Source organism: Oreochromis aureus, linkage group 17, assembly GCF_013358895.1.
Source record: "Oreochromis aureus strain Israel breed Guangdong linkage group 17, ZZ_aureus, whole genome shotgun sequence".
Classification (NCBI taxonomy): domain Eukaryota; kingdom Metazoa; phylum Chordata; class Actinopteri; order Cichliformes; family Cichlidae; genus Oreochromis; species Oreochromis aureus.
Window position 1 is genome coordinate 25,409,149 of NC_052958.1, and position 25,573 is coordinate 25,434,721.

A 25,573-nucleotide genomic window follows, 5' to 3' on the forward strand; every position below is an offset into this window, starting at 1 on the left:
TACTTTGGCAAAGCACACGATTCAATATTAATTTTAGTGACCTCCGATTGATGTAACTGAGTGTGTCATGATCCTGGGTTTACACCCACCGTTTGGCTCAGTTTTCAGTTTGATAATTTTCAGTTCGACATTGTTGTAGTTTTCAGTTTGGCTATACCGTTACTTAGGTTATGTTCTGATTTTGGTCTTTTGAATTTGATCTTGTTAGTTATTTAGTTTTTCCTGTCCTCCTATATTTCCATGCCTAGCCTGTGTTTCTGTGTTACCTCCCGTGTTTAGTCAGTTCTGTGTGGTTTACTTTTGCCTGTTAAGTTCATGTGTCTTGTGTCTGTGAAGGTTCTCAGTCATCCAGGTCGTTGTAGTCTAAGGAGCTTTTCTTGAAGGTGAAACATCTTCAAGAAACTTAAAGAAGTCCAGACGCTTTTCTTTCGAAGCTCTTTGGCTTCATGTGTCTTAGGCTACGTTCACACTGCAGGCGAAAGCGCATCAAATCCGATTTTTTTGACCCTATGCGACTCATATCCGATCATGGTATGACAGTGTGAACAGCACAAATCCGATATTTTCAAATCTGATCTGGGTCACTTTCGTATGTGGTACTGAATCCGATACATATCCGATGTTTTAGAAAGCGACTGCTGTTTGAACGGTCATGTCGCATTAAATCCGTCTTTTACGTCACTGACACAAGACAGACGCCAATTATCAGCGCCAGAGAAGCGCCCGAGAAGACATCGCGAACGCTTCCTGGCCATCCAGTGTAGATGTCAGTGAAACTGTTGGGAAGACAACATGAACATTTTATTTGTACTGTATAATCTACAGATTCTGACAGAAATCTGCAACTATCCTTTGAAGCACCGCTCCTCTCTAAAACAGCAATAAGGATAATTATTAGGTTATTTACATTATTATGTAAATAACAAAATAACTTAAAGCAAAAATTGTCCAAAGTCTTTATATTAAGGGCCATCAGTCAAACAATATTGTTTGGTCTGGGTCTAAACAGAGCGCATTGTGTGTGAAGTCTTCTTTTGCGCATGCGGGCCGCTTTGAGCGTTCACACTAGAGCTCGTTTGCTGTCGCATTTTATTTGTAGTGTGAACAAGCAGACAAAAAAAATCAGATTTGATCAAAAAATCGGAATTGAGCATTAAGACCTGCAGTGTGAACGTAGCCTTAGTTTCAGTCTCATCATATTCAGTTTTGCTTCCCCTGTCTCGTCTGTCTGTGATTATGTCCAGCTGTGCTCCCCAGATGGTGGAGGACGGTGGTGGATTTGAACTGTGTTTTCTTCTGCTCGCTTGTGCTGTAAATGTGCAGTTTTCAGTCTTGTGTTTTACAGATTTAATTGGTCTTCTGTGTGAGATTGTGTGTGTACCAATTTAGAAAGAGACAGAACAGTATTGTATATCTCCCTGACAGGTTTCTCTGTGTCAGAGTGTCACTACTGTACAATCTATCACAGATTGAGCACATGGTTAGACCTTTTTTCTTTTAAAGGAAAAGGTAGCAACGTGCACATTGGCTGTCAAGATAGAAACTGTAGCAGCAACCTGAGACAAAGATGGATGAGATCTAATCTGCCAGGTTTCAGTGCAAAGCAACTGAAGCAGGAAATAAAGAAATTAGGAGACAAGATAGGAGGGAAAGATCGGGGCGTTTGTCCATGTGCCTAAAATTTTTTGTTGGGATTTAGGCTTTGTCACATGTAGTTTATTAATGTGTGTGTGTGTGTCTGACAATTTGCTGACTACTTGCTCTATTTCTGTGCTTATTATCCATGGCTATTGGTGCTTTCACATTTTGCCTGACACTGTAATAACTAGAGTGGAGAGCACAATTTAACTGTAGACATGAATAGATTGCTAAACATAGATGTTGGCTGAGTGGGGTCTGTGAGAGCACACACACTTTTACACAAACACACACACACACACACACACACACACACGGTGGTTGCGTAATATGGCACGACACTTTTGTATATATTATGCATAAGCCCTTTTTGAGGGCGCAGGGAAGACGCACACAGTGTGTCATCCCCCACATCATTGCAACAACTATCATTAGAATGCACAATGTGACTAAGCAGTAATCCTTTTGTTCCCTTACTCTTTCAACACTGGGTTTTCTGAAAATATGGCAAAATTTACAATACAGCTGTAAAATCTCTTGCCAAACACATCACATTTACAGACAGTGCTGTCCACACAGCATGAGTTTGGGAATGATCTTAAACTTTAAAAAGCTAAACATAATAACAAACATTATTGTATACATTGAGTTGTTAGTTTTATAAGTTCAAGTGTCATTCTATTAGTAATTTAAGTAAAATTCTGACATTAATTGAGTCAAGTCCAGCTCTAATCCTGGTAGATCAGCTGATCTCATCGGCAGCCCACATAAGCTGACGGCTCAGCTGATATCCTCTGTATACATTTGGCAAATCATGTAAGATGCTCATACAGTTTTTTTTTTCTTGCTGTACATCTGAAAACTGATTTGTAGCCCATCTCCATCACAGGTCCCAAAAGGAAAGATCCTTTTGTGTCCGGCTTTTTTGTTTCATATCTGTTGTCATTGATGCCTGGTGTTATGTACTGGGTCTTACAGATGTTCTAATTATCTTCCATTTTCCATGTATGGATATAGAAGGCTGAAGATGTCAGAAGAAGAACAAATCTATGCCACCAAATATAAATGTCTGCAGATGTAAATAGCATTCTTCTTTTGAATATAGTGTCCTGGCTCAAGTACATAATGAATTCTTGACTTATGGCTCAAAAAAGTGTTGCCTGTGACCCCAATGACCTTAACCTTTGACCACCAGCTGCCAAAATATTGTCATCTTCTTATCATCTTTACATTCATGTGCAAATTTGCACCAGATGTGATGAAATTCCCTCTAGATGTTCCTAAGATATCCCATTTACAAAAATGGAAAGGCTGTAAGATCACAGTGTTGTTCACCTTTGGCTACAATAAACATTTGTACCAAATTTTAAAAAAAGGTCATTAAAATGTGTTCAGAATATAATATCCCTGTATAATGTCCCTGTATGTGGATATCACGCCCTTGTAAAGCGAAATTTAGTATTTTGGTCTAGACAACCCAAAATGTGACGTTCACATATGTGGATGCCAGGTCCTAAGATGTTAAAGAATCTACCTTATTATATAAAAAAAATTCACTTTCTAAAACTTTAATAGCTATATGAATTTTCAGCCAAAATAATTCAGCTGCTTTTTAATGGCAAAAAGTCCAGTTCTATACATTTCTATAATCTTATAATGTTTAAATTCAGGCTCTATTATGAGAAAGATTCTTTTTCAGCAAACCAGGTCAACCAAAAGAAAAAAGCTTTCAGAAAAAGTCCTGTTAAGTCTAGAATGCATTACCAGTTAACACACGAGAACTCATTTTAGAAACATTTATGCAGTTCCCAGTTGAGAAAAGCAGATTCCCAGATAAGTTATGTATCTAGAACAAAAGAAGTTCAGGAGACCACTGCTAAGTACATTTCTTCTAAGTGAACAAGGGGTAAGACCAAGCTTAAACACCATTGACTAGACACCGTGCTGTAGTTAACATCACAGATACTGGTTTGATCAGGGCTTTGAAGGATCTTGCACATTGGATTTACATCGACTGTCTTGGTCTTAGTAAGCTGTGTGCTGTGAGTCATGTGAGCTCCAACTCAAGCTTGGTCTCCCTGTTCCAGTCTTTCCAGCTCAGTTATTTCCTGTCTGATTCACCAATGAACCAGTGAAGTCATTACTATTTAGAGAGGATTGACTCCCTTTGCCGGCATCAACTGAGCCTGTATCGCAAAATCAAAGCATTGCTCCACCTGTGTGAACTCAGTTTGTTGCACAATGCATCAGTCAAGCAGAAGTAGTGTAATTAGCCTGATTTTCATCAGTTAATGACAACACCCTGCTGAGACCATGTGTCCATCACTTAAAGCAAAAAACACTGAAAAAAGTATTCAGGTGCCAAATGATGTCAGAGAAGTCTGAAGGATTATGACTATAATATGGGGGAAAAAAGTTTGTTTCAGTGCAGTTTTTTAAAAAGTGTGCACCTTGTTAGAGCCGGTAACCCCACTTTAACATAGTTCAGGAGTATTATTAGCTGAGATGAAACCTGGCACACCTATAGATTTTTGTATGAATGCTGAAATTTGCTGTAGAGCCCAGAATCGTCCTTTTATTAGTTTAGTGTTTGTGGCCATTAGAGGAACTGCAGTTTTTAACATGTCTAAGGTGGCTTAAGTCTTAAACCCTTGGTAACTCTGAAATTATGTCATTCGTTCCAATCCGTTGAAATCTTTAGCTTGTTATCCAAGCAGGGTTGAGTAACAGGCTCTGGCTACAAATCATAACTCTGCTTTTATTTTGCCTACAGAGAATAAATCCTCCATAGTAGTTAAACTGGAGCTAATCAGGAGAATGAATATTAGAATATTCAGAATATTAGGATAGACACAATAGAGTGAAGGTAACAGGACTATAGAAACACTAGAAATGAATAATTGCCAATTCCATCACAGGCTAGATATATATTGATATTAATATTTGTTCATTTGAAATTGTATTTGTGCAGTCATTACATATTCAGCAGAAATAGGGCTGTGTGTAAGCTAAATAAAAAACGATGAAATCAGTTTAGCATAAAGTTGTGTGATGTATTTAAATAAGCATGGTGCACTGATAGAATTTCTGGAATATTCACAGGGGAAATTAAGGGCGGGAAGCAAAAGTAGTGGAATCGCGTAAACAAAAGACTGGAAATGATAAATGCCATATGAGCACAGATGATGATACCTGATTATTTTCTCAACTTAAGTGGCTAAAATTATATTAACACCTATCCAAGGATTTTAAAAGTGGTGTTGAATAATTACAGGTTCATAATATCATGGGGGAGCAGTTGATTTGGAAATTTAAGAAGCCTTTCTGACTGAACATCATGTTGATTTGCTTGGCTTAAATTCAATAAATAAAACACATTTATAGCACAGAACTGAGAGGTAGAGCTGCTTTGGACAGAGGCTCTACATAATATAATGCAATGAGTGATTATAGCACTGAGTGCATCAGTAACAGGATCAGGTGAAGACAAGATTAGAAAAGACAAAAGCCATAAGGTTGTAACCACATACATAAAAATAACCAAGTTTAGAAAGACGATTGTCACCCTCTGGTGTCGGTTTGCATGTTTAAAGAATACATGAAGGGTGCTATTTTAGTAAAAATGGGGATGACGGTACAATTCTCTTCTTGCTTGGTACCTATTTTTTGTGTAACCAGCCAAGAGAAATAGTTTTAGATCAGGAAGAAAAGGGAAGGTAAAACAAAGATGGCAGACACGCACACTAATACGCACTTTTTGACTGAACTAAACCCAAATCTTTCCACCCTTCTCCCTCCCTTGTTCCTTTTTCAGATTGCTATATCATGCTGGCATACAAGGCTGAAACTCTCCACTAGCATCTGCGTCTTTTTCCCTCTCTCCCTGTATGGCGCTCTGTTCATCTGTCGATCTGGCTCTTTGTCTTTTCACTTCCTTTGCGATGGGCGGTCAGACAGAAAGGCAGACCGTCTGATAGAGGAGAGCAAAAACTGAAAGAAGGGTAGTCAGACAGAGCCAAGCAGATGAGGTCTGACTCGGCAACGGGTGATGTCATCCCACAGTGTAAATGTCCCCATGGTCCTGATCCCATGATGCAACACTCTGGTGACAGTGTGAAACAGGTTGCATCTTCTCCTGTAGGCTGCATCCAAAACTGCTGAGCTACCTTTCTTACTCGTTTCTCAGTCTTATTCTCATTTTTCAATATTTTGTTAGTTTTTGCTTTGCAGCTCATTTTCTTACTCCTAAATATTTGTCATCATTCCTTTTCTTCAAGCATATGCCCCGCCCCCTCCCGTGCCCACACACACCGTCACAGCCCCCCTCTCCCTTCTATATTTGCTCTCTACCCACACAGACCCCCTTCTTCTTGTCCTCTCCCCACTCTCCATTGGTTGTCAAGGCAGCAGGGCACCATGGCTCAGCATTATTCATGCCGTAGTCAGACAGTTCTGCCGACAGACAGACTTACAGCAGGACAGGCAGGTAGACAGCTAAGCAGAGAGTCAAGCAGGCAGGCTGCCTGACCATCAAGTGGTCCAGCAGAGGCAGGCAGACCTCGCTATAAAGATACCAGTCAGTTCAAGAAGCACCTGATGATTTAGAAAAGCATCATAACCAAATCATGACTAAAGTTACCTAAATACACTCCCAACACAGAAATTAACCTCAGCTGCTAAAATATATTTTCCACTTTATCCATTCATCAAGTTTCTTAACCCTTTAAAGCCTCAACCATGAAATAATTTGCAGAAAATTCAAAGTTTTTAAATTGGAATGCCTGTTGAACCTTTTGGCAAAACCCCCCACATAATCAAATATTAATTTGCATTTCTGAATTTTAATTTGTATCATATTTTCCACAATTTTTTTCAGTTTATTGCTTAAAAATGTATTGTGCAATTTCTTTAAGTTTTTGGGAAGGAAAAATGCACTCATGATGTAGGTCTCAAAAACTCAACCCTCTAAGCCAGGTCATCACAAAGAGCAGACATGAATTTACATTCAGGAATGGAATAAGCATCAGCTACCTCCCAAACATGGATGTTATCAAGTTGCATGCCAGTTTCAATTCTATATGAAGACTGTGTCATAATTACAACATCTGTTGGGGTCTTTTCTCAGCAGTGCACAGAGAGTAATTTTCATGTAGTTTATTTTAACTTCTCTCTATTACAGCCATACATTTTATTTTGCAATACCCATAAAATTGCAGCTATTTAAATGAATGTGCTGTCTTAGACTTTAGTAGGTACCTGTGGCCACACACAGCAGAAAAAAAACAACAGCGATTACACATTCGACACAACAGTATCTTCATTAACACACCAATGGCTCAGTATCATCTGTGAAGTAATGTTTGGATCTCTTCTACACATCACAAAGATGAGCTGTTAGACAAAGATTCCAGGTTTACATGGTAGAATAGTTTGTAATAACAAAGTTCTCCTCTGGATAGATCCTGCGCTCCACCTGAGTCTAAGTCATTTGGACCTCACACACTTCCCATCAAATTTTAATAGACAAGTTCATCCTTATAGATATTTACTTATCTTATATATTTACTTATAGGATATTTACTTGGGGTCCTTAATTCCAAGGTAAGAATGATTCAAATAAATGCCACACCCTACCTAAATGTTGTTGACCATGACTATCCTTTAATTACCACTTTGTACCAATCTTGTGATGGCTACTTCTGCTTCCGTAGCAACATGAAATGTCACAAAGCTCAAATGACCTCAAAGTGGTTTCTTTAACATGACTGAGTTCACTGTAGTCAAATAGCCTTCATAGTCACCAGAACTCAAACCAACAGAGCAGTCCTCGACGAGATTACAGCAGAGAGCAAATACTCCTTATCTGAGTTCTAAAACAGTCACAAGGACAACCTCCCATCTTTCGGTGCTACACCCAGACCTCTTCTGTGACTCTCACTCCCATCTGTCTCTACCTCATTTGTGTATGGCTCTTGCTATAGCACTTGCTTTGCATGCAGAACAGATAAGACATATCCTTTCCCAAAACATAAAGTGCAGAGACCCTTTAAAAACCAGTGTATGACAGAATTCAATTCAATTCAATTCAATTCAATTTTATTTATATAGCGCCAAATCACAACAAAAGTCGCCTCAAGGCGCTTTATATTGTACAGTAGATAGCACAATAATAAATACAGAGAAAAACCCAACAATCATATGACCCCCTATGAGCAAGCACTTTGGCGACAGTGGGAAGGAAAAACTCCCTTTTAACAGGAAGAAACCTCCGGCAGAACCAGGCTCAGGGAGGGGCGGGGCCATCTGCTGTGACCGATTGGGGTGAGAGAAGAAAAACAGGATAAAGACATGCTGTGGAAGAGAGACAGAGATTAATAACAGATATGATTCGATGCAGAGAGGTCTATTAACACATAGTGAGTGAGAAAGGTGACTGGAAGGGAAAAACTCAATGCATCATGGGAATCCCCGGCAGCCTACGTCTATTGCAGCATAACTAAGGGAGGATTCAGGGTCACCTGGTCCAGCCCTAACTATATGCTTTAGCAAAAAGGAAAGTTTTAAGCCTAATCTTGAAAGTAGAGATAGTGTCTGTCTCCTGAATCCAAACTGGAAGCTGGTTCCAGAAGAGGGGCCTGAAAACTGAAGGCTCTGCCTCCCATTCTACTTTTAAATACTCTAGGAACAACAAGTAAGCCTGCAGTGTGAGAGGCGAAGTGCTCTAATAGGGTGATATGGTACTACAAGGTCATTAAGATAAGATGGGGCCTGATTATTTAAGACCTTGTATGTGAGGAGCAGGATTTTGAATTCAATTCTGGATTTAACAGGAAGCCAATGAAGGGAAGCCAAAACAGGAGAAATATGCTCTCTCTTTCTATCCTGATAATAAAGAATTACAGTAGTCCAGCCTGGAAGTAATAAATGCATGAACTAGTTTTTCAGCATCACTCTGAGACAGGATATTTCTAATTTTAGAGATGTTGCGCAAATGGAAGAAAGCAGTCTTACATATTTGTTTAATATGTGCATTGAAGGACATGTCCTGGTCAAAAATGACTCCAAGGTTCCTCACAGCATTACTGGAGGCCAAGGTAATGCCATCCAGAGTAAGAATCTGCTTAGATACCATATTTCTAAGATTTTCAGGGCCGAGTACAATAACCTCAGTTTTATCTGAATTAAGAAGCAGAAAGTTAGCGGCCATCCAGGTCTTTATGTCTTTAAGACATTCCTGCAGTTTAACTAATTGGTGTGTGTTACCTGGCTTCATGGATAGATAGAGCTGCGTGTCATCTGCATAGCAGTGAAAATTTATGCTATGTCTTCTAATGATGCTGCCTAAGGGAAGCATGTACAATGTAAATAGAATTGGTCCTAGCACTGAACCCTGTGGAACTCCATAATTGACCTTAGTGGGTGAAGAGGACTCTCCATTTACTTGAACAAATTGGAGTCTATTAGATAGATATGATACAAACCACTGCAGTGCAGTACCTGTAATACCTACAGCATGTTCTAATCGCTCTAATAGGATATTATGGTCAACAGTATCGAACGCAGCACTAAGGTCTAGCAGGACAAGCACAGAGATGAGTCCACTGTCAGAGGCCATAAGAAGATCATTTGTAACCTTCACTAAAGCTGTTTCTGTGCTGTGATGAGCTCTGAAACCTGACTGAAACGCTTCAAATAAGCCATTCCTCTGCAGATGATCTGTTAGCTGTTTGACAACTACTCTTTCAAGGATTTTTGATATGAAAGGAAGGTTGGAGATTGGCCTATAATTAGCTAAGACAGCTGGGTCTAGAGATGGCTTTTTAAGTAAAGGTTTAACTACAGCCACCTTGAAGGCCTGTGGTACATAGCCGATTATTAGAGATAGGTTGATCATATTTAAGATCGAAGAATTAATTAATGGCAGGACTTCTTTGAGCAGTTTTGTAGGAATGGGGTCTAAAAGACACGTTGATGGTTTGGAGGAATTAATTATTGAAGTTAACTCAGAAAGATCAATTGGAGAAAAAGAGTTTAACTTAACATCGATGGTACTAAAAGTAGCTGTAGATAATATTACATCTGTGGGATGATTATTGGTAATTTTTTCTCTAATGATAAAAATTTTATTTGTGAAGAAGTTCATGAAGTCATTACTAGTTAACGTTAAAGGGATTGTTGGCTCAGTAGAGCTCTGACTTTTTGTCAGCCTGGCTACAGAAGTAGCACAGTTAAATAGTGTTGCTGCTGAGGTCTCATAAACTGGAGGTGTAAAAGCAAATTAGCAGGTCATTTGAACTGACAGTGAGAGAATCACCAGCAGTGACCCCCTGGGGCACTGAAAAGATGTTTGTGTGTACGCTGGGGTAATGAGGGGAAATCTGTGTCAGGTGTACAAACAGATTCACCCAGACAGCCGAAAGGGACGGGCAGCTTCTTTGTTTGCCACACTCTGCCTGCTGCTGGAGACAAAGGTGGAGGATCATAAAGCACACATGCACATTTACAGCATTTCCCTGACACCCACAGATTACATTAAACTAAATGAAACACGTTAGAGCGAGCCAAGCTGACCCACGCTGCCTGACATGAGAAGAATTCCAACACCCACTGGTCAGAAATGAAGGATTTGCTGTGAACGGGGGAAGGAATAAGAAGAAGACTTGAAGAGGAGCATGTGGGGGCAAACATTAAGGCCCTGCAGTGGATTCAGTGACAATGCCAACAAGCTCAGAGCTGGAAGTGCTGAACAGTGGGTGTTGAAGATCATTAACAGGCACTATGAGTGTGAATATCAACAGTGCAGATACTCTAAGAAAAGCAGAAAACATTTGTACTGTGTCCCAAATCTATTATACGTTTCATACTTTAGTGATTTTGCACTAGTGTATGTGTAAAACTTTATGTTGAGACATGCACCGGGGAATGCAAACATTTCCCCCACCTTTACTGTGAGAAGCACTGTTCATTTCACAAGTTCTCTGCTTTACAATGTATATAAACAGTTTGTAGTTGTTTGCACTGAATATAAAACAACAGGTAGCAACAGGCTAATAATTCATAATTCATCTATAATACACTACCTGGGAAAAAATGTAACTAACGTGCCATGCAGAGGCTAACCTCAATGGGTAACAGAGCCTCTAAATATCACAATGACAGCAAAGGCTAAGATAAAATGGCAGCAAGGCAGCCATTCCTCCCTCAACATTAACCACAAATTTTCCAACTTCTGCTGCACTGATTAAAAGTCTTAAATGAAACTCTTGTTTTTCATGTTTTCAAACCGCCTCACATCATGACATCACTACTTCACATAAAAGGATCATAGCATTCTTGTTAGAGCAACCTTCAGCCAGTTGTGTGCATATTAATGGTAAATGCACTGGTTCGAAGAAGCTTGAAAAGCTTGGAAAGAAGGAAATTCCAATGAAAATTTGAGCACCATAAAAAAGCTAAGCAATTTTTACTTAATCGCAATTTGAGACTGCATGGAGGAGCATACCTGCCTGTCCAGTAGCCACTTAAGCGTTAGCAGGAGTTGCAACAGTAGCTAGTGATAACAAATTTGTACAGGGCACAATGTAAAACAACATTCATGTTGTATTAATTTTGTATTAATGAATTTTGTGTTCCCATAAAAAAGATTGTTCCATTAAGACTCACCATAAAAACTATACTTACAGCTATATTATCACTACTTGTTATGTTAGAGTATTACAGTCTTTGAACATGTTATTAATGACCTGTATGTCTCACTGATCTGGGCTTATAGGCCTTGAAGTTGAGTTCTAAAAAACATCATTTCTGGATTATTTTGACTATAAGAAATAATCAGCTGAAACATAGTTTAGTGTTTACCAAAGATTAGTTTGGTTCAATGTTACCATGAACATTTCCTTTTTAAATTTTTTTTTTACAGACACACAAAGTGCCTATTGTGTTCTCGGTCACTTTTGACCAGGAATATAATATAATTCTGTATGGAAGAAATGATCCCAAAACTACACTTGCTTCTAACATCTCCTAACAAAGAGTGTAAGAAATGAAGAAATCCATCTGTTGAGACGGACAGAAGATACTATTTTCAGAACCACAAAGTTTGCTTGGTTTTTTTCAAGAATATTCGCCAATAGTTTTTGGTCTTGTGGTCATCCTTATGACATTTTCAGCTGAAAACCTAACTTGAGTCTCAGGTGGGGATAAGTTCCCATTCTTTGAATGTGACAGCAGGCTCAGCGTGGCCATCCTCTTCATCTCTGGATCCATCCTCATCAGTCATTTCTTGGTCTGGATTATATTCCTCGCAGTCTTCAGCTACTGATTCTTTCTCTTCTAATCCATCCTCACTGTCAGTTTCCTGGCCTCTCTGCTCCTCACTAATGTGGTGATCAAATGGATTCAAGAGCCTCATTTAGGGTATATTGTTCTGCCATGATGCAGCCACACAGTACAAGTGAGCAAGGCCTCAAAAAAGCATTATACACTAAGGCTACGAGAAAAGTTCAATGCTATTGAAACAATGTTGCAACTGTATATGAGAACTGCCAATACAGGAGTTGTTCTCATTGAAGACAGCATCTAGTGGGCATAGACTCCCGTAGTGGTTGCCAGGGAACCCAAGGTGTCTGTCTATATGTGTGCATGTGCACATATGTCCATCTGACCAATGGGGATGTACCTGAATTCAGTTATTTACACTAATTGTTATCTCCTCCATTCATTTCTAACGATCCATCATTTTTGACCGGGAACACTAAGAGCGTACAAATATTCAATAAAACCCACAACATTTTAATTTTTTTTTGTGTGTTGAAATATTTTTTGTAGACAAAGTCATGTAGTCTTAGGTCAGTCTGATCATATTAATTACATTTTTCAGAGATAAAAATTTGACTGGAACACAACATGAGGGTTAATTCTGACAACTTGTCCACTGTCAGCATATGTGTGAGTGTGTGTTTTTGGCTCTTCATACTGAATAACTGATGACGCCATGTTGCCTTCTTATCTGATTGTTGTGATTTTCTCTTCATTACTGTATTCACTTGTAATATAAAGCGCACTATATGAATAAAACTGAATTGAACTGAGTCGTAGAGAACTGAGATTCCGTGTGACAATAGATTAGGATGTATGTTTTCAGCTATAATGGTGTCAAAATAATCTATGCTCACTTAGTAGTTTTCTGAGCTTCATCTGAGGCGTTGTTAACACATAAAATATGGATTTGAGTAAAAAATACCTCAAATGAAATTAAGAGAAATGTTTTAACAGCATTAAGTTAAAATACTCCTCTTAAGTTACAGATGTTTGCAAGATATTACACAATGCCAGTAAAATAGTCAGACCACCTGGACCACAATAGTCATTTTCCTTCCTTAGTCATTTATCATTAACAAAATGCTTTTGAGACCTCCATGCCTTTACATGTACATGCACTATATTGCCAAAAGTATTCTGCCTTCACACACACCAGAATAGGTGTTCCATTGGGCTGAGCTCAGGACTCTCTGCAGTCTAGTCAAATTCTTCCACATCACACTTGCTCATCCACGTCTTTATGGACCTTTCTTTGTGCGCTGGTGTGCAGTCATGTTGGAATAGGAAGGAGCCATCCACCAACTGTTTCCACAAAGTTGGGAGCATTACTTTTTCCAAAATGTCTTGGTATGCTGAAGCATTAAGACTTCCTTTCATTAAAACTAAGTGGTGAGCCCAACTCATGAAAAACAACCCCACACCACAATCCCCCTCCACCAGACTTTACACTTAGAACAATGCAGTCACACAAGTACCATTCTGCCAACTGCCAAACCCAGACTGGTTGATTGTGGAATATTAAGTAGCAAGGAAATTTCATGACTGGACTTTTTATACCGGCGGTGTACATCCTATCACAGTACTGGTGAAATTCACTGAGTTCCTGAGAGACTCAGTTTTAGACAAGTGTTTGTAGAAGCAGTGTGCATGCCTAGGTGCTTCATTTTATACACCAGTGGCCATGAAAGTGATTGGAATGTTTGAATTTGGTGATTTGGATGGGTGAGTGAATACTTTTGGCAATATAGTGTAGATTCGGAAACCTCATCCCCAGGTTGACTTAAAAAGTTTACTTTTGCATGACTGCTTAGGTTGATTGCTGATGTTAGGTTAAGTGAAGCCAGATAAGGAAATTGTATCCTGGGTGGTGCATGAAGGAAGGTAATTTGCACCTCAGCTTACCTGGTTTTTTACCCTGGTTCAACAGAGACAGAGAAGAGTTCATCATGGGACGACAGCAGAGGTAATCAAGGTGAGCTTGTTAACTTAGTTCGGTTTAATGGACATTTAATAGGCTATCTTGTCCATTAAGCCATGAACACCAAACACAAACAAATTCACAAACACAGTGAGTTGGATAAGGAACTGGAGGCAGGATGGTTAATGAGAGCTCCTTCAGTGAGCATTTAAGTCTAATGGGATTTTAAGTGTCTTCTCACTCTGTCTGATTAAGACCTTTTGGTAAAGATCTCTTTTTTTCTGCAGGGTCTTCTGTGCCTTTCAATTTATTTTACAAAAACAAAATACAATTGGTAATACACCTCAAAAATGGTAAGAGATTTGTAAATGAATACAATAACACATGTATTGGTTAAAGGACACTGAGAACAGCCACACATTTAGCATCAATATCATGTTCTTTTTCTTCTTTATTTTGTCCATATTAGGACGTTGAAGGGATAAGACAAGGCAAGTTTCTCAGCCAGGAGAAGGAGGTTTCATGTCCCTTTTGTGATATTTGCAAAGCCAATGAAAAAGAAACAGTTTTATTTTCTTGCTGCTTATGTTTAGGCATCAAAACATAAAATACTATTATAGTCTGGATTAAACTATTAGTCACCTGCAGCATTATTTTTGTTAATTGAAAAATGAAGTCTACCCCAGTGTGTTTAAATGTGACCACCAAAGAGTGTCTTTGTGTGCACATATTTGACAATTAGTTAGTGACAGATCCATCTCTAAACAGTGCATGATGCACAGGTCCCAAAGGACACTCTGAGAATGACAGGCTGTGTGATCACATAGTTTGATCAGCAGGGCAGTTCTCATTTACATATTAAACTCAGCATTGAGTGGTAAAGTGTAATGCCTTGTCTTGACTTTAACTTAGTTACTACTTTTATTATATACATTACTGTAAAGGTAAAAACCTCCTGATTACCCCATTTAATATGACCTTATAGTACCATATCACCCTATTAGAGGACTTCGCGCTTGCACTGCAGGCTTACTTGTTGTTCCCAGAGTGTTTAAAAGTAGAATGGGAGGCAGAGCCTTCAGTTTTCAGGGCCCTCTTCTGTGGAACCAGCTTCCAGTTTGGATTCGGGAGACAGACACTATCTCTACTTTTAAGATTAGGCTTAAAACTTTCCTTTTTGCTAAAGCATATAGTTAGGGCTGGACCAGGTGACCCTGAATCCTCCCTTAGTTGTGCTGCAATAGACGTAGGCTGCCGGGGATTCCCATGATGCATTGAGTTTTTCCTTTCCAGTCACCTTTCTCACTCACTATGTGTTAATAGACCTCTCTGCATCGAATCATACCTGTTATTAATCTCTGTCTCTCTTCCACAGCATGTCTTTATCCTGTCTTCCTTCTCTCACCCCAACCGGTTGCAGCAGATGGCCGCCCCTCCCTGAGCCTGGTTCTGCTGGAGGTTTCTTCCTGTTAAAAGGGAGTTTTTCCTTCCCACTTTCGCCAAAGTGCTTGCTCATAGGGGGTCATATGATTGCTGGGTTTTTCTCTGTATCTATTATTGTACGATCTACTGTGCAATATAAAGCGCCTTGAGGCGACTGTTGTTGTGATTTGGCGCTATATAAATAAAAGTGAATTGAATTGAATTAATAATAATCAGGATTTTTGTTACGGCAGCAGCAAGAAGGTGAGTTTGATTCCACCACCTGGCCAAGGCCTGGTGGTGAAGTTTGGAAGTTCTCCCCGTGTTTGTGTGGGCTCTCTCCAGGCATTCCAGCTTCCTTCTACAGTCCAAAGACATGCAATAGTAGGGGGTAGGTTAACTGGTGTAAATTGCCCATAGTCAGCCTGATTGGCCACCTGTCCAGGGTGTACCCTGCCTCTTGCCCTATGGTAGCTGGGATATGCCCCAGCCCTCTGCGACCCTGACAGAAGAGAATGGATGGAGGATTTTCTTACCCCTAAAAATCAGTCTAAGGTAAAGGTTTTTGCTCTTGGAAATAAAACAGCTTTTGCTTTCCAAAGTTTACAGCCAATTTTCAATTAATAATGATGCTCCAACTGTGCACAAGGAGACCTGGTTTTCAGTGGAACACTGCATATTGCAGCTTAGCTGGAAAACAAATTTTATTTATATATGGAGTAAACACCAGGTGGTCTAATTTCATTGTTTTGCATTAGACCCTTATCATGCATTTGAAATCAGTTTAACTCCACCAGAGAAATCTAATTACCACAAGAATGCTATGAAAAGCACCTTGTTTAATATGATGTTAGACAGCATAAAGCCTTGAACCTGTATTAAAAAATACTAACATAATATAACTTTTGATAAACTTTAAATTTGTTGACTATAAAATATACATCTCTCTTTAGGGCCCCTTTTTAAAATATCAGTTGAATGAAAACATTGCACAACTTTGCAGACAAACCCGTGTTTGCAGATTAACTTCAGTGACCTAGAAACCAGTTTCTATATGTGTGTATCTCGCACATACAGGGAAGACACATTTTATCTTTCTACACTACGGCCTAGCTGTTACCTGAGTCTCATTATTTATTGTGACCCCAAAACAAGTCTAAATATCAATAAGGAGACAAAGCAGACACAGAACTATGCATAAATTAACTAATAAATGTATAAATTAGTATAGTTTAACATTTATATTATAACAGCAAAAACATGTTAAACATTTTGTTAAAAAAAATCAAAACATTTTTTTAAAAATAACTATAAATATTTTATGACAAAAGCAAATTTAACTAACAGTGGCTTAAAAATTGAGCCAACTAATCACTAATGTTAACAAAGTATGCATGTATGTGTGGTATGTATGTTAGGCTGCTGTTTTATCTCAAGAAATTCAACAGGCAATCTGCTCTAAGGTTATTGCAGAGGGCCTGGGATCAAATCTACTCTGGCCCATTAGCTGTCTGTCCTTTCCCTCAGCTTTCTCGTCAACTGCCCTCTCGTAAGAAAGGTTAAAAAACAAACAAAAAACAGTGCCAAAATTGGTAGTCAAGTCACCTGTACACTAAAGTGCTATGGAGGTTATACAATATAACAGTATATACAACAATAAATATACACTAAGAATCATAAAATGAAGTAAATAACTCTATTTGCGTAACGAAAGCCAGACCATGTTGCTGAACTAAAACTGAAAGCAAGTGAGAAAGGTTTTTAACAATGTTTTAAAATGACTGAGAGACTGGGGAACCTTTACGTAAAAAAGTAGGTAGTTCCAAAGATTAGGAACTGCCAGTGAAAAGGCTCTATCGCCTTTGCTTTCAAGACTAAACGTAAGATTATTCCAGAGCAGTTATTCATAGACATCAGTGCTCAGGTAGAAATACAAGGTTGCAAAAGTTCAGTTGATGACAGCAAACCATTAAGACGATTAAAAACAACCTGTAGTTGTTGCATGATGTGTCACTAGCTTCCCAATATGCACAACTGGACTTCTTCAATGGCAAACTAAGATGGAAATGGCATACATGTTAGCATATATGTTATTTCAAACTGTAGCAACCTCCCATTGTTGCACTCGCACAAGTGCATCAATGGGAACAATGGGAAAATACCCAGAAAAAACAGAAAACTTCTGAAGTCAAATAAAAGCCTTCAAGGGGGTGAGGCGCTGCTTGTGTTGCATTCGGAGGTAAACTTCTCTTTTATTCTCATTCATTCCTGCACAAAATGAACAAAACGTGTTGTTCTCTCACTTGGTCACTTTTAGTGTTTGTGTGCTGATGCTTAAAGTGGTGCTTTAGGCTCTCATCTGTGAGCAGATTGTGCAATAAGATTAAAGAGGTCAGCTGCAACATGTAATAATCAGGCTTTGCCACGCTGTGTGTCTGTGTGTCTACTGGATAGGAGGTAATTGTGGTGGTTGGGACACAAATATGCAGATTATAATTTCCTCCATGGGATTTTCTTTTTCTTTATTACGTATTTGCAATTCTTTCCCCCATAACTGTAGTTTAGCCTTTAATTTGTTACATTAATTTCTAGTTCAGGTGGTTATTTTGCCTACCAGTGATTTCTAAATTAGTCTTAGGTCATATCATAATGAAATAGGTTATAAATTCCAAAGCAGTTTCTTCTCTGCTTTCACAGGTGCCAGCTAAATGAGTTGGCACCTGTGCAGGATTTTTGCTCTTTGCCTTAACCTGTTACAAAGTGTGATATGCATTCATCCCACCAAAGACCTGCCTTAAAGCTCCAAATGTGTAAATGTTGACTCACGTGATGGACAACTCTTTACGTGTGTGTGTGTGTCATATTAGGTTGAGCAGTTGTTTCCTGCTCAAACTCAGTTGACAACACCACTGGACCACTGACTGGCCACAGGCCGGATTCAACACTGTTTGTTTGAAGAAGCAAAGAGGAAACCATATTTCAGCTTTTGTGTTTAAAAGATTGTAGCCTTGAATGTAAGTGAATGTATGTATGTAGGTGTGAGTGTTTATACAGAATACAGATATGCCCAAAATGATGGATTAGTAGCTGAGATTTGGAGCACTGAAGGAAATGTAGCATTAAAGCTCTGCCCACCAACTGTCAATTGGTGGGACATGCATGGTACAAAAATGTGACATGTATATGGCTTATTGAGGCATCTGTGTATTCAGAAGAACAGTCCCTTTAGTATAAAAATAACCTTAAAAATCATGGAAGCTCTCAAACATACTTAAAATCAACCTTGTATGTATTTGCACAATGATAAAATGGCTGTAATTTGACCTCTATACATTAGCACAGTGGATTTTATATGAAATAATCAAAAAGTGGTTAGTATAGACTTTAATTCAAGGTTTTTACCAGGTCAGTTACAACAACTTTTATATACACAGTCACTCATTTTCGGAGGCTGACAGGGGATTTCTTTAAATCACCCTGCCGTTCTTCAGTTGAGACGTCTGAGTTCAGAAAACACACAAACACTGCAGAAGTTTTTCACTCGCGAGGGGCAGTCATAGAACGCACGAACTGCGCCCCACGACTGCCTGCGACTTTTATTTATACAAGATTGTTTTGTATGTGTGTGTGTGTGTGTGTGTGTGTGTGTGTGTGTGTGTGTGTACAACGGTCGTCATTCAGAGCAGCGGGTTTTTCCCCTTTTTTTTACATTTGCATGTTCTTGTCTTTATATCTAAATGTTCTCTGAAGACAGGAAGCGGTTAGTAGCTGCATCGGTTCATCACACAAGTTACTAGGTAAAAAGTCATTTAAACGTGTGCTTAATAATAATATAAAAAGATACATTTCATATAGCTGATCATATTATACAATATTCTCTTAACAGAGGCTCAAAAGTAATGATGGAACAGGACTGACCTGGCCATGAAACCTGGTCGCAGAAATCTTTCCTTGGTCCACAAAAACCTGTTCACAACATCTAACCAAGTCAAGGACACTTTCAAGTAGGCCAAAGTCTATAATAAACTTACACCTTTGTGAATGGATATGCAAATAATTTAGAAGTTTTGCAACTGGTTACACTGAAGAATGGGAATGCCAGATTAGATGTTACCAGAACCATCTAATTGCCCTTTTCCACTAGTGCCTACTTGGCTTGGCTTGACTCAACCTTTTAGGGGTTTCCAGGTAGTAGTAACTGATACCAGGTATAATTTTAGTACTAAACTGGCGTTCCAGATGATCTGAGGCGATCCAAAAATGTGACATCATCAGACTGCATTCAAGCGACTGGCTAATCAGTGGTGTCACTTGACATGAGAGCGTCTCCTTCACAAAAATCAAAACCACCAGTTTTGAAACCTAGCAACAACTCACAATACAAATTGTTATGGGAGTTACTGTTAGGTAATTATTTTTCCCAAGGTGCACCGCTATACTTGATGTTAGAGTTCTCCCATCTACTAAATCCCACTTTAACCCCTGAGAATAACATGAAAAGAATGACTCAGACCATGGACTGAGCAGGAAACTGTTTCAGGTGATTGGAAGTCTTTTTGCAACCATAGGTATTGCTCTCTGATGGCCTATAGAAGCATGCAGGTTAAATGGACTGGCGCTATTGCTTCACTTTTTAGCTCTTAAAGGTACATCCATCTTTTACACTGTCTTTAGTTATATTTAGTAAAACCTGAAACGTGAATGATCATTTCTAAGAAACTGAGGGCTATTTTCCCAGTGAATCCTATGCAACTGGACATTTTTTGTAGCCAAAGGTTTTTTAATGTAATTAAAAGTCTGAATCCATCTAGCTGTCTAAACTCCTCAACACATCTCAGCCCAGTCACCCATGAAGAAAACTTATTTCGGCTGCTTCTATATGCAGCCTAGTTCTTTAGGTCACCAAAAGACTTTGTGACTGTAGTTGAGGGTTGGAATTTATTGAAGTGATTTGATCATGATTCCATAGCCATTAACCTGCCTCCCTGGGTGGGAGGCTGCTGATTTCAACTGAGGATATTATCAAGTGATGGAAGGAAAAATTGGAATACCTCCATAATCTTTCTTCTGTAGAGGAAGCAGAGTCTGTGGATGAGGGGGACGATCTGCCCATCAGGGGTGAGGTCACTGTGATTAGGTAAGGGTAACAGTAAGAAAGCTTTGAGAGCTTAAATTGATTAGATAGGGACTATATAAATAGCAGTCCATTTACCATTACCAGTGTTATTATCAATAACTTAATTGTGGACATCATGAAAAACAATATACAAATGAAGCTAAATAACCAATTGTGGTGGTGTGAGGATAATTAATGACAAAGAGAAGGAGGGGTAATAAAGAACAATGGGAACCCCTGAGCATATGCAACATCAGGTGAAATAGAACAAAAGAAATATAGAGAATGAGGCAAAGCGTTAGCTAAGGGGGAGTTGGGGGTCTGTCTGAGGGAGGGGGAACTGACTAAGAAGAGATGGATGAGGAAAATGGTAAAGGCTCAGGCATTAATAATTAAGAGATTGACTCAAACACACAAGCACATACACAGGGCATTATTCTTTATCTGTGTCATTGCTTACCAACTATCACCCACACACCCCACACACCCCTGTGCTGCTCTGACTATATTGGGCTTATCGCCTGGACACAGAGCACCATTCACCACCACAATATCATCATTATTTACATCCAGATGGAGAGGGTCTACCGGGTGTGTAAGTGTGTGTGTTGCAGGCAGCATGGGGGAGTGAGGTGACAATGGCGTTAGGGGGATTAGGGATGGATGGTGAGGCCACAGATTTATGTCTGTCTGTGTCTTGACCTTGTGCCCTCTTTGTCCATGGGAAGCCTCCTAAAGTCTCTGTGTGGAGGGATTGGGGGTGTATAGGGGTGAGCACCACTATTAACAATAGGCTGGTGACAGAGAGTGGTCTGAAGCTCCACACTGAAGCTTTACTGGAGAGTGAGGTGATGTTTTTAAGGTTGGCTGTGGGGCAGGCTGGGATGTACAAAGAAAATGAAGGATTGGTACTTAGCATTTTTAATGAAGGATATGACCTCTTAAATATAAGAACCCAAGCAGACCATAGAAAATTGATTTTTCAAACAAGTGCTTAATATTGTAAATTGACCTTTTTAAATACTAAGTAGATTTAGATGACAACTAAAACAGAGCTGCTGAACTGGCTATTTTATTTACAAATGATTCAAAATACAGCTTATCTGACTCATATTGTGAAAGTATTTTCTTTCTGTACATCAATTTAAATTGTCTAATGGTTATGGTGCAGTGTAAAGCCTTCCAAAGTTTCACTCCATAATTGGAAAGGCACCTTGGTTTTAAAGCATTGTAATCATTTTCCTGTCTCTTATAGCAAATAACTTGTCAATTTAGTTGATAATAGATAATTTTTCACAATTTTTTTTAATATAATTAGTAAATCTGTTCAATGGTTTGCTGTGAGTCTCATAGCTGTCAAGCACGAGTCAGTCTAACTTCTTAAGTTGTGTTTTTTTGTATTTCTAAGTCCAAGTGAAGTAAAAATATACATAGAGCAGAATATTATTTAGAGAACGTGCATATTACGGTTTAATTTTGAAATGGCCTTTTGTAATGCCTCTGATGCGTTGATTGACATGTGAAAACAGAAATAACTACAACTTCTCTAAGGCCAGATATTGTCCTGTGGTCCACCTTAGCCAAGGCAGTGATCATAGCAAATTTATGGAAAAAAACAAGTCTTTGAGAGATAAAGAAGTACAGAGAACTTGCTGTAACATGTGCTGAAGCAGGGTGGAAGGCACACATCTATCCTGTTGAAGTCAGATGGATGGACTTTGTCAGAGAATCCACGCCACAGCTACCGAAACCTCTCAGAGTCCCCGGGTCCGAGCAAAAAAAAGACACTCAAGGATCACTCAAGAAAGGGCGCTTTTGGCTGTGACTTACAGAATTACATTTCCATTATTTGATCACTTGAGGCCCAGGTTAATAATGATCACCTGTTGGCCAACAGGGTGCCAGCGGAAACGATGCTACTCTTGGCCAAAGACAATGGAGGAAGAAAAGGGGAAGGCAAGTTAAGGGGCAGCGAGAAAGAAGGAAAAGCAGGAGTTTATAGGTGACAGCAAGGACTTTAGATGTAGAAACTGTGACTGATAAAGCAAGTAATACTAGTTAAATATTTTTTATATGCATTTATTAAGATGTGAAGATAAAAAGGTAAAATAATCACAAAACAGTCAAATATTAGTCATTGTGAATGTTGTATTTCACGCAATACCACAAACACCTCAGGTTTTTACTTTAACAGCATGTTGTAAACATGAGGCGAATAACTGAAGCTTTAATTCTGTGTAGATTCCTGAATGTCTTTGTGTTACTTAAATAAGATTGATCCATACGTTATTTTTAAATGCTCTTTTACGCTGACTTTTGTTTTTCATCAGAGACAAATTCATAATATCCTTGTAAACTATTCAGTGTGGGGAATTTTTTTACCTGTTGTAAGAGATGCTATAATTAATATTAGTGTTGAAAAAGATTTATGCACGCTATATATGTAAATTTTGGCATTACCAGTGGCAAGCTGAAAATTTATTGACTTTAGTTAAGTAGCAGCAGTAGCCAGTAGCAGTGGTAGCCTGTGAATCTAAAGGAGTATAAATTCCAAAAATGTATTTTTTTGAAGGTCTGTCGTGTCTTTTCTGTGTTTCTGTGCAATGTGTTTTGGTTTCTGTCTGCATATCTGTGAAGACTGATATGCACACTTGGCTCCTCTGATGGACACATCTATTGTCAGTATAACAGCCTCTGTAATTTCCGTCAGTGCATCCTTCTGCACTCTCCCAGGGAGACACTGTGGAGGTCAATAATGTAAATCTGAATACTCCACTCTACAAGGGCACAAACACATTCAGAGCTTGGTGGGCTGCAATTCGATTACTGAGATTAGACTTTGCAATCCTGCCTAAAAAAACAAAGGCAGGTTTGATTTTGGTGGGCCAAAGGAGGAATGTAAGCGGGAATGCTGTGTAACAGAGACCCTGCAGAGATCAAGAGGAGCAAATGCATTCAAAAAACAAAGGGCCAAATCCAGTCAAAAAGCAAACTCAAATGAAATTCAAGCATGTGTCTTTCATTTGTTTTAGAATATTTAATATATTTAACATTTGATTGATATTTTATTTGTCTGTAAAATAGTTTTGATCAGCCAGCCACACAACATCTTTAATAGGACTTTTAATAGGATTATTGTCTAATTGTCTGTTGCATGGTGAGTTTATTTGTACTGGCCTCTGCACGGTCAAAAAAAACTGTGGTTAACCCTACTGTACCACCTCATAGAAAGGTTTTGGGATTCAATCCACTTGTGGGAGCTTCAGAGGAACTCTTAAACCCAAGTGTATTTTTCACTTTCAGCCATATCAACAAAAGTGATATCTTTTTTTCTGAATGTTTTTCAACAAAGTGAGAAGATGGCTTTTCACCTTTTATCAAGATTTTAATGTTGTTTTTTGTTGGGTTGCTACTTTCCTTTTTCTTAATCGTAACCTTAACCTTTTACCTTGTGACCACATTAACCTTTTTTTTGGGTCTCTGATTGCCTTGGGAGAGTCTTGGGTGAACAATTAAAACAAAGTAAAATGATATATTCTGATCGGTTGGGGTTAAGAAGTAGAAAGTGTTCCCTTTCAGTGGTGCTATTGTGCACTGACGTTAGTATTACTTTTAAGCTTTTCCACTGGTGCTTGCTGAAATAATGGAAATTCTATAAAGATAGATGATGGACATCATGGTGGGAGCTGCATGGTGGGTCACTGGTGACCTGGTGGATGTTAAGTGCTTAATTGCCTGACACAGGTTGGAAAACAGCATTAGAATAGAGCCGATACCTCAAGTACATGTCAGAGATGATAATGTCAATTATTCTGATTTTCAGTTATAGTAATAGCTAAAACAAAACACCAAAAACCACTGAAAACAATTAACAAAATTAATGCTGTAAATGGAAATCTTTCTCCTTTCCAGTATAAGCAAACTGACAAGGTTAAAGTCAGCTGAAGAAGCCAACCACAACATCAAAGAACACAAAGTCTTACTGATGATGACAGTTTCTGTGTGAAGATAAATTCAGAAAAGCATGACTGACTAATGACTAAAACAATGGCAACGATGAAGATGAAAATACATACTGAGCGAAGAAGTTAAGTTTTCAGGTTGAGCTAGATTCGTGGGATGTTTTACATAGATAGATGGAATTTAAAATGTCTATTTTACTCATTTCTTTTTGTATTTTCTTTTAAATTTTGGCCTAATTATCCCAAGTAGCAGAGTAAAATTAATGTCTAAAATAAGATCTTTTATCAGTTAGCTTTTCTGCTTAGACATTTTTCTCCTTTAATTTTCTTTGTTGGTGAAATTTTCCTTTTAGGATTCTCTGACAATCCTGCTACTCAGTGCAAAATATCTAATTACTTAGACACACAGACAGGTATACATTTTATCAGGATACATAGAAGAAGACATTTTAATTAGAGACACTTAGCTAAGATAGACAGACACACATACAGACAGACAATGCTAATATTCCCTCCCTTAGGTCTTCCAGCTGGCAGTCAGGCCTATAACCAACTGCATCACTACCTGATTGTCCATTTTATAAGTCTATTGATTCCCTATCACCTCCCCACACCAATACGCCTCAGCTCATCTATTCCTTCTTACCATGCATGGAGGTCAATGATAAAAGATCTAACGGATGGAGATCCTATTAGAGAAAGAAAAAGACAGTGTTGAGGACAAATAGACACTGAGGTTGAGGAGTTTTCTATTGTCTCCAGAGAAACTGGGTCAATACAAACTGAAAGGGTCAAAAGCTCCACATACATATTTTCAGTACAGAGGATGCTAGTGTGAATTAAATTTTACATTTCAAAGCTCTGGAGAACTGGGACATAAGACCCAACCCATCAAAAAATAGCCAGAAAATTCTGGAACTGAGATGTTTATTAACCCTTATAACAAAATCCACAATTTTTTTTTTTTTTTTTGCTATATCATGTTGTGTATGATATATTTTTATTACATATTTTTTGTATCGCATTTGATACATTGGGTGTTTTTGGTAACTTTTTGTTAACAACGTTAATTTTAGACAAAAAAATTGTGGCAAGTATTGATCATGTTAATGAGACAGAGGTCTTAGAAACTCGTGTGTCAAATATGATACAAAGGGCATTATAGGGTTAAGAATTATATTGCAGGTAACAGTTAAT

At 38.6% G+C, this 25,573-nt stretch overlaps 1 protein-coding gene across 1 annotated transcript in view; it reads right to left on the bottom strand.

Moving 5' to 3' along the window:
• Positions 1 to 11,827: 11,827 nt before the first annotated feature.
• Positions 11,828 to 25,573, bottom strand: part of LOC120434007 (phosphatidylinositol 3-kinase regulatory subunit alpha-like) — a 147,750-nt gene continuing 134,004 nt past the window's right edge. Inside the window, exon 6 of the mRNA XM_039601358.1 lies at positions 11,828 to 12,014. Within this exon, the coding sequence (XP_039457292.1) occupies positions 11,828 to 12,014 (187 nt within the window). The remainder of the gene's footprint in view (positions 12,015 to 25,573) is intronic.